At 58.4% G+C, this 9999-nt stretch overlaps 2 protein-coding genes across 9 annotated transcripts in view; one reads left to right on the forward strand and one right to left on the reverse strand.

Annotated features, from left to right (window-relative positions):
* RNPEP (arginyl aminopeptidase) overlaps positions 1-9999 on the reverse strand; it is a 22532-nt gene that overhangs the window by 9972 nt on the left and 2561 nt on the right. For 5 of the 7 annotated variants that reach the window (XM_028488233.2, XM_028488232.2, XM_028488231.2 and 2 more), the window contains exons 2-6: positions 7851-7991; positions 7158-7306; positions 3179-3295; positions 2430-2665; positions 441-554 (exon numbers count right to left, since the gene is read on the reverse strand). In XM_028488233.2, the coding sequence (XP_028344034.1) occupies positions 441-554; positions 2430-2665; positions 3179-3295; positions 7158-7306; positions 7851-7991 (757 nt within the window). Of the gene's footprint in view, positions 1-440; positions 555-2429; positions 3133-3178; positions 3296-7157; positions 7307-7850; positions 7992-9999 lie in introns of those variants that run through there. The other 2 variants (XM_055083986.1, XM_055083987.1) reach the window with 2 other exon arrangements.
* LOC114486081 (uncharacterized) overlaps positions 3293-9999 on the forward strand; it is an 8520-nt gene continuing 1813 nt past the window's right edge. The window contains exons 1-2 of one of the 2 annotated variants that reach the window (XM_028488236.2): positions 3293-6550; positions 7269-7342. In XM_028488236.2, the coding sequence (XP_028344037.1) occupies positions 5086-6000 (915 nt within the window). In that variant the 5' untranslated portion in view covers positions 3293-5085 and the 3' untranslated portion in view covers positions 6001-6550; positions 7269-7342. Of the gene's footprint in view, positions 6551-7268; positions 7343-9999 lie in introns of those variants that run through there. The other variant, XM_055083988.1, reaches the window with a different exon arrangement.

Below are 9999 nucleotides of genomic sequence, written 5' to 3' on the forward strand. Positions count from 1 at the left end.
CTGCCGATGCAGGGGACACGGGTTCGTGCCCCGGTCCGGGAAGATCCCACATGCCGCGGAGCGGCTGGGCCCGTGAGCCACGGCCGCTGAGCCTGCGCGCCCGGAGCCCGCGCTCCGCGAAGGGAGGGGCCGCGGCAGTGAGAGGCCCGCGCACCGCAAAAAAAAAAAAAAAAAAAAATCCATGACCTCAGAGCAGTCACGAGCTTTCTGGTGCTGGGTCACGGCCTCGGTAAGGCGAGGGTGACCTCGCTCTAGAAACGCCGCGGGGCTGACCTGACCACGGGCCAGGGGCGGCAAAGGGACACGTAAGTGACAGGGACCCAGACACACAGAGCCTCTCGGAGTCGCTCAGGAGCGGCCTCGGGGCTCCTCCCTCCCGAGGGGCGGCCCAGGTGTGTCCAGCCCGACGGGGGCGGGGCGGTGGCCAGAGGGGCCCCGACCTGGCTCGAGCTTCACGCGCAGCTTGTTCAGAGGGTGCTCCTCGCCCGTGATGTCCACGTGCTGCCGAAGCAGAGCCCGCCCGGTGGCGGCTTCCAAGCAGGTGTAGGCGGGTCCTGCGCGACAGGAAAGCGGCTGGCACCCCCCGCGGTGCCCCCGAGGCCCCGAAAAGAGGACTGAGGCCCAAAGCCCGGGGGTGGCGCTCCCCAGGGACGGCGGGCAGCGGGGGCTGTGGACAGCTGACCCCTCAGCCTCCCCCGCCCGCACCTCCCCTGACAGTGAGTGACCTTTCCCTTCAGCGTGTTGTTAGTCTGCGGAGATGGTAATCTGATCTCCCATGAAAACAGAATCTCTTCATCTGACTGTCCTGTCAGACGAGAGAAACTGTCACCCAACATTTTTCTAGCATCTGAGTCTCCTCCTGGCTCTAAAGACGCGACTGAGGGAGGGAGTTCCCCGGCGGCCCAGTGGTCAGGACTCGGCGCTTTCGCTGCGGAGGGCCCGGGTTCGATCCCTGGTCGGGGAACTAAGATCCCACATGCCGCGGGAAAAAAGAACAGCCACTGAGGGGACAGGGCTGGGGAGGGCCCGGGTGAGGACCAGCCACCGCCGCCGCTCGCGAGATGCTCTGATCTGGGCCAGTGACCCCCCCGCCCCCGCCAGCCTCAGTGTCCTCAGGCGCACGGTACACACGAACAGCTGCGCGCAGGCGCCCTAGCGGCCGGTACGCTACTGCTTTACATACTCTGGATGGAAGTGTGAACTTGGGAAGCAGGAGACAATATATGCTAAACAAACAAACAGACAAAGCCTTCAAAATGTTCAGGTCCTGAAATTATGTTTCTAGAAATTTATCTCTACTGAAATCATCTGAGATGCACGTGAACCTATGTAAAGATGTTTGTCAGAATATTATTTCGTTTGAAAATTGAAAACAACCTAACAACTGGAGGTTGATTGAATAAATTATGAAGCCTCCATACTCTGGAGCTGTAGAAAAAAATTTAATGACTTGGGAAAATATTTAACTTTATTATATTAAAAAAAAAAGGCAGTTCTAAAACCACGTACGGTCTGATGATACACACACACACACACACACACACACACACACACACACACACAGAAAAATGTTTGAAAGGGTAACCATCGATCATCTCTGAACAGTGAGATTACGGTTAAGTATTTTTGTGTGTGCTTTTCCACAGGTGCCAAAATAGATTCCGATCAGAGAAATAATAAAAATAACAAAAGCACCTGACACACCATGGGTTTTCAATAAGGAGATTGTGTTGATAATGTATTTTATTTTATTTTTTGGCTGCACTACGTGGCCTACGGGATCTTAGCTCCCTGACCAGGGATCGAACCCACGGCCTCAGCAGTGAAAGCGCGGAGTCCTAACCACTGGACCGCCAGGGAATTCCCGGGAATGTATTTGAAAAGCACAGCTGGGCTCAATTTGAGGGTCTGCCCTCACCTGCTAAGTGGCTGAGGGACATTTCCTGTCCTCTCTGAGTCGCAGTGAACTCACATGTAAAATGGGAATAACAGTATCCCCATGCAGCCACTGGGAAGGTGGCACGTGATAGATCTGGTACAAAACGGGTGTTCGATTCACGGTGACGATGACAGTGATCTGACGACTCGCTCATAAAGCGATCCGGTACGTGGGCGACCAGCCCGGGCCGCTCTCCCCCGCGGGACGCCGGCTTAGCGAGGACAGCGCACAGGGCGGCTCCAGCCCCAGCGAGGGGCACGGCCACCGCCAGTTTGTCCCGCCGTGTGTGTCATTTTCGAGACTCCCTCTGCCCCCAGCCCCTGCTGATGCGTGACATGCGGTGAGGTGGGCACGGTTACTTACCCGTAACTTTGTCTCGAGTGGCCCTCCCTGGCTGTCACGGGCTCCCTGCACGACCCCCCCTCCCTTCACTCCCAGAAGTGAGCCTCGCGGGCCCAGGACCGGAGGCAGGTCCTCGGGGGCGGCTCACCAAACAGGACGGTGGAAATCCTCCTCTGGGCGTACATGGTGAAGCCTTCGTTCAGCCAGAACTCCCCCCAGTTGGCGTTGGTGACCAGGTTCCCAAACCAGCTGTGGGCGATCTCGTGGATGATGACGTCGGCCAAGGAGCGGTCCCCCGCCAGCAGGCAGGGGGTGACGAAGGTCAGGCAGGGGTTCTCCATCCCTCCAAATGGGAAGGACGGGGGCATGAAGAGCACGTCGTACCTGCCAGAGGCAGGCTGTCGTGAGGGGCCCGGCTGCATCCCGGCTGCTGACGGGGGGCGCGGTACGGGATAGCGAGCCAGTCCCCAGTCCTGCCCCCGCCCCGGCCCACCGGGCCTCCCTCTCCCAGGCCCCTCACGGTGGGCACGCGGTCGGCTCCATCACACCTGGCTCCCCAGAGGCCCACGTGGGTCAGGCAGACCTAACGGAGCCTCTTATCTAGGGGACCTCAAGTGTGAAGATGACGAAGAGAAAACGGGGACAGAGCTGCTTCCAGCAACAGGAAAGGCAAGTCAGCCACGTCCCCGACAGCGCGTCCCCATCTCCACCCCGGCAACCGCGGGCACGGCACGCCTGTCGCCGCAATGCCTGCCCTCCCAGGCCCCTCCTTGGCCCCGGCGGATGAGGCCCGGCTTATCTCCTCCCCCTCCCCTCGCCACCCTGGACCAGGGCGGGGAGCGGGGAGGACCGGCTCACCGCAGCAACAGAGACACGAGAGCCCACGCGATACCACACCTTCCCCAAACGTAGGGTCCGAAAAGCTTCTCTCCCGTTGCCAAGAACTCTTCTATGACCCCGTCATACTCCTCCTTGGCAGCTGCGATGAGGCAGGGCTCGGCCCACACCCAGCTCCTGGAGACAAGGGCGCAGAGAAGGCGGCACTGTGCTCAGAGGCCGCGCGGGACGCGTCCTGAAAGCACCTGCACCGACTGGGGTGAGGGCTCGGGGGGCTCCTGCAGGCGACAGGCTCTCCCCCCGCCGAGCCTCGGTCCCCATCGGCAAGGCGCGCGGCGAGCAGACGAGATGGGTGTGAAGGTCCTTCATGCAGTGGCTCGGGTGGGAGATGCTGGTGTACCTCCGGAGAGATCAGAAAGGATTCTCACAGTCGAACCTTTGGAATTGAAAGAAACCTTAGAGATAAACCAATTCACAGTAACAGAAAAGCGGTAACGGTCTTCACTCTTCGGACAGGCAGGCTGATCTACTTGCTTTTAGATGGTCTAGCAAAAAAAGACCCCACAAATCCACACGAAAGCAAACCTAGTACGGCAACGTGGACGGGCAGATAGGTGTTCAATGCATCATTCCTTCAATTTCCTGCAGGAATTTTCAATTATGAAATTTTCACAGTAAAAAGATGAAGAAACAGAGGTAAGGGGGGAAAGAAATCAAGAAGATCCAGTCCGAGGGAAAGCCAAGGCTGAAAGGGGAGGGGAGGGGCCGAGACCATTGTCGGGATTCACGGATGAGCTGACCCCAGGGTCAGGGGCCGCGCAGCCCAAGCCTGTGTCAAGGCCCCTCGACGCTCCCGACACGGACGTCCTCAGTCGAGGGACAGACGGCCAAGTGGGCGGGTGCGAGGCCAGGACGAAGAGAGCTGCCTTTCGGCAGAACTTCGGGGACTGTCCCAGCAGGAGGGGGAGCGGCGCGACCGCGTCGGGGGTCCCAGCAGCCAAAGCAGAGCCTCGTAGCGGAAAGGAAGCTGCACGTGCGGGTGGAGAACGGCCGGGGTCTGGGGTAACCAGAGTCCGAGGTCTGATGGGGGTAGGTTGGGGGTGGGAGAGGCCCCAAGCTCGGCGCACAAAGGGCTCCAGATGCCACGTGACGCAGCTGCCCCTGCAGAGCGCAGGGGGCGACACCATCAGACTGCGTCTAGGGAGCTGTGGACACAGGAAACATGCTCAACACGAGAGGGCGTGAGCTTTCCCGGGCACAGCCGGGGGCGAGGACCGAACCTGGGGCACCTGCGCCCAGGGCAGCCAGACCCACGAGGAGCCCGGCGGGGAGCGGCCAGCAGGGCCCGGGATCGGGAAGCGGAGGCCACGGGCACGTCCTCGAGTCCCTGCACCTTCCACGCTGAGCAACGGCCTCTAACCCCAGGAGCTGCAGCGAGTTTAGGGGACTGGACCCCAGCGGGGGAGAGGAAAGAGCCAGTTGGCCAGTTGCGGGTGGAGGCTGCAGGTCTGAAGAGGGGACTAATCGAGGAAGCAAAGCCCAGAGGATGGGGGTGCGGGTGAGTCAGCGGGTCAGATGCAGAGGTTGGCTTTAACAGAGAAAGGACCTGTCGTCGGGGTCCAGACGGACGAATGGGGCATGAGAGCAGAGACAGAGGGACCTCGGACGTGCAGGACACCATCGTACCCGACAGACCGAACGTCTCCACAAAGCAGAGCCGAGACCCCGCGCCTGGAGGGAGGGCCGGCGTCTGAAAGGAAAACCGGGGAGCCGGTTTGAGGGGCGCGAGACGCAAAGGTGAGTGAAGGACGGCTGAGCGCACGGAAACCTCTCCAACGCCTGCGTCACCTTTTCTCTCGTTCCAGCTTCTCACCAAGAAGCCAGAAATGTGAACGGGTACCACGCACAGCTTCATTATTTTCTCCGTCTCTCAAAGGAGAGAGAAAGGTGCTGAGTGGAGAGAGGGGATGGCAGGAGCCCGGGCCGGATGGGCGCAGCAGAAGCAGCCGGAGGGCCCGGGGTGCGGGCGAGAGATGACCGGTCACCACCCGGGCGGGAGAGAAGTCCCGGGAGAGGCTGCCGGCCCCCCGGGAGCAAGCGGCCCCTCAGGGCGAGGCGCAGGCACAGCGGGACGTGGCACGAGTGAGGCCCCCAGAGGGCGAAGGCCAGCGGCAGGGGCAGAGGATGAAGGAGGCCACGCTGCTGGAGTTTCTGATTCCGCCCCGCTCACAGCGACGCCCGCGTCCAGGCCTGGGATGCAGGGTGCGGCCGTGAGTGGGAATAGGGGTAGGGGGGTCGGGGGGGGGAGGCAGAGGAGGCAGAGCAGCCCTCGGGCCACCCTCAACCCAGGAGAAACCCACATGGAGAAACAGGGCACCGGGCTGAGAATAAGACCCCAGCACAGAGTCCAGTCCGCAGGCACTACTCTGAGCTGCTCCGTCCCCAGCCAGGGCACCACAACTAACAAAGACCTTCAGCCCTGTCCTTCGCGACAACGGGCTAGGCCGCGGACGCCCACGACACTTCCGCCAGCACACAGATTTCTGTCAAAGAAATCAGGATGCTCTCAGTCAAGCTGGAATCTCATCACCAGGACTCCAGGGGCAAAAAGCACGGGATCTGCAGCAGACAGCCTTGCATTTGAATTCCAGTTCTACCAACCACGTGACCGCACAGGCTCTTTACCAAAGCCACGGTTTCTCAGCTGCAAACTGGAGACAGCAATACGCCCCTCAGTGTTGCTTGCAGGGTCAGAAGGGCCCATACGTAAAGGGGCCCCTGGGGACGTGCTCCAGTCTCTCCTGCCCAGGGCCTTCCCCCTGCGGGAACGGGGACCGGACGGCAGGCCCCCCCACTCGACAGACTCCCTCAGGACCCTCTGACGTGACCCAGGAGGCAAGGACCGTCCACCCGACGGGGGACAGGAGTAAGTCATCAGCACCAGTAAAACGGGCTCTGTCGCCTGGATTAACGTACTGGGTCGTCACTTCAGTACAGAGGGTTCAAAAAACCTCCGTGATCCAGTGTGTTTAGAATAGACTGTTCTCTCATTTCCCCTTAGTAGCTCCTACTCTTACTAACAGAACCTCAGCAAGAGTAAACACCCTAAAAGATGTTCCTCCCCTTGTCTATTTTCCACGCTCGCAGGTCACCTACTGCCCTGTCCACCAGGAAGGGGCCCCTCGTCTCTCAGGGCTGGTGCTGTCCTGAGCGTGTGGCTGGAAGCAGATGCCAACGGGGCCCCACCCATCTCTCCCTCTGATCTCACGGCCCTGGCGCCACTGCTGAGCCCCGTTGTGAAGCCCGAGGCCTGTAGCCAATCCAGCACCTCCAGGGCTGAGGGCCCGGCAGAGAGAAGGACGGCAACGGGGCCAGGAAGAGCCCGGCTTCACGTCCAAACCAACCCTCTCACTTCAGGACTCTGCTACGCTGGTGGGTAAAATGACAGCCAGGAAAAACCTGTGCTCCTGGTCAAATTTCTTTTTCAGGAAACCTTACAAAATCCTTATTTATCTCCACTACACCCATCTCACTTCACGGAGGCCCCTCTGCCAACACAGGTCCAGGCTTCTGTGTCCGGAGCAGACACACAAGCAGCTTCCCCAGGCCTCTCCAGAGGGAGCCAGAGAGATCAAGGCCATACATTTCCAGGAATTAAGCGCCAGAGAAAATGGGGAGATTTGCTATAAAGATAAAAAAGCAAATATAGTAGCAAGAAGGTAATTTAGACCTTAAAGATGCTAATAAAGATCATCTTCTAAAACTGCTCCTGGAGCTCCCATCTCCCTCTGAAGGTGGCCCAGAACTGCAGCCACTGCATGACTGATGGTCTCAGCGCAGACATGGGAGGAAGATGGGAGGGAGGGGGAGGAAAGGGCACATCCTCGGGCCATTCAGGCCGCGCCCTGTGCCGCAGAAAGGTCCCGGGCTCAGGAGGCTCCGACGTGACCCCAAGAGCCACCCCAGGAGGTCCGCTCGTTGGTCAGAGGCCATGCTCAGAGGTCGGTTCAATCTTGCCTACGGGGTCTTGGTCTCCTACCTGGGTCCAACTTCAGCCGAAACCAGATCTCCAATGGCCAAAGCTATCAGATAGGATGGTATGGGCTGACACATCTGGAAGAAGAACTTATTTGGACCTCTCTTCTCCCAGGTGTTAGCACTCATCACAGCTGTGAAGCCATCTGGGACCTGACAAGAGAGAAAGCTTAGGAGATTTCACCTGGACAGAGTCTGCTCTTGATCAGCTAGAAGGGCGGCATGACCAGCAACCTGCATGGTGATGACAGTGGCCTGGGGTCCACCCTGAGAAGCACAGAGGCTTCAAAAAACTAAACGTGGGCTTCCCTGGTGGCGCAGCGGTTGGGAGTCCGCCTGCCGACGCAGCGGACGCGGGTTCGCGCCCCGGTCGGGGGCGATCCCACATGCCGCGGAGCGGCTGGGCCCGTGAGCCGTGGCCGCTGAGCCTGCGCGTCCGGAGCCCGTGCTCCGCGACGGGAGAGGCCACAGCAGTGAGAGGCCCGCGTACCACAAAAAGACAAACAAACAAACAAACAAACAAACAAAACTAAACTTGTGCTAAACTGATGGGATTTAGCACAGATAAAATTTCTGCAGGTGGAGGAGTTTTTCAGAGGTCCCCCCCAATGGAGGTAATAATCTACCACCTGAAGCATGACCCGATGGAAATGAACTCTTCAATCGCAAGGGCAGGTACATGTGCCCTCAGCCTCACCTCAAGAAGAGCGGAGTATGTGCATTTCGCCGCAGGAGTGTCGAAGCAGGGGAAGAAGGCCCGGTTCAGGACAGCCTGACCCTGCGTGTAGACGAAGGGCTTCCTCTTCCCTGCTGTCTGCTCCGGAGCCAACCAGCAAACCTAAGAGGAGGCAAGAGCCTTTCGGAACTGACATCCTGCACAAGCGCAGCGCGGCCAGGGCGGAGCTGGCCGCAGGGGAGGCTTGAGGTAATCCATGCGACCCTCCCCTCCGCCCGCCAGTCCGGCCCAGACTGTATTTCATGCCCCTGGAGTCCAGGCCAAGGTCTGACGTCCACTCCCCAGGGTGGACACCACCAAAGGGCCACTCCGCAGTGTGTCCCACGGGCCGTCTCAAGCACTCCGGAGGTGGCCTCCGAGCCCTGGTCCTGCCTCCCTCCTCTGTCCCCCCCGCTGTAGTAACTTCTCACCAAACAACAAACACTGAGGAAGCTGTTCTTGAACTTGTGACAAGAGACACAGAAAAGCAGAAGCTAATAGCAAGGAGTCTGATTCATGTACGTTCTCCATCCCTCCAATCTACCCTTTCGGAATAAACGTGTTTTACATCATAGGCATTGGCTATGATTCTTAACTTGTCTTCTGTCAGCCCTTAATCAAGAGCACATTTGAACGAGGTTTACAAATCCAAATCCTGTGCACAGTGAAGAGGAGTTCACCTGTGACACAGATGCCAGCGCGGGGCGCGGGGGGGAGGGTGTGTCAGCACGCCCACCACGGAGAGGCTAGAACAGGGTCAGGGGACTCCAGGAGGGTTTCACAGGGGAAGCAAAACCCCCCGGCTGGACCTTCCAAAGTGGTCAGGAAGGAAGGGAGGAGAGCCCCTCCAGGAGGTGGGCACCCACCCGGCAGCTGTGATGAAGGGCTTTGAGCGCAGAGGCACTTGAGACCAATGTTTCCCCGCCTGGGAACGAGACTCAAGGACGAGAACATTCCCTGAGGTGTCTCTTGTTCTTTTTTTTTTTTTTTTTTGCGGTACGCGGGCCTCTCACTGCCGTGGCCTCTCCCGTTGCGGAGCACAGGCCCCGGACGCGCAGGCTCAGCGGCCATGGCTCACGGGCCCAGCCGCTCCGCGGCATGTGGGATCGTCCCGGACCGGGGCACGAACCCGCGTCCCCTGCATCGGCAGACGGACTCTCAACCGCTGCACCACCAGGGAAGCCCTTGTTCTTTTTAAAATTAATTATTAATTAATTTGGCTGCGTGGGGTCTCAGTTCCCCGACCAGGGATGGAACCCACGTCCCCTGCACTGGAAGGCAGATTCTTAACTACCGGACCACCAGGGAAGTCCTGAGACCAATTTTTAAGAGGCACAAGGGAGACACAATGTGATGCTGGGGTTTTCTTTGCTTGAGAGTGTGTGTGTGTGATGAGTCTCGTTCCAGAGTCCAGTCCAGACGGAAGCAGGGGAGAGACAGGAACGTCCTGGTGCAGAAACCCAGCAAGCTCTGCCTCAGCCCGGTGACCAGAGGTCAGCACAGCAGCCATAAATCCTGTCAATACTGTTGCCCTCAATACGACGTTACAAAAATGACACCTTATCTCTGTGAACTTCTGCTCCGTTTTGCTGCAAAACCGAAACTGTTCTAAAAAATAGTCTATGAAAAACAAACAAACCCCCATAATCCCAGTCTAATCATGAGGAAAACAACAGACAAATTCCAATAGAGGGTATCACACTCCTCCAAACTATCAAGGTCACCACAACAGGAACGTCTCAGAAACTGTCACAGCCAAGAGGAGCCAAAGGAGACGTGAGAGCGGAACACACAGTGGATTTCTGGATGGGAGCCTGGAGCAGAAAAAGACACATTAAAAACTAAGCTTGTGGACTTCCCTGGCAGTCCAGCTGTTATAACTCTGTGCGTCCACTGCAGGGGGCGAGGGTTCCATCCCTGGTTGGGGACCCATGCTCCCACATGGCATGCCGTGCGGCCAAAAAAATTATTAACATAAATTTTTTTTAAAAAACAACTAAGGTTGCTGTACACCTGAAACTTACACATTGTAAATCAACTATACTCCAATATAAAAATTTAAAAAACACTAATAGGGGCTTCCCTGGTGGCGCAGTGGTTGCGCGTCCGCCTGCCGATGCAGGGGAACCGG

Source organism: Physeter macrocephalus, chromosome 4, assembly GCF_002837175.3.
Source record: "Physeter macrocephalus isolate SW-GA chromosome 4, ASM283717v5, whole genome shotgun sequence".
Lineage (NCBI taxonomy): Eukaryota > Metazoa > Chordata > Mammalia > Artiodactyla > Physeteridae > Physeter > Physeter macrocephalus.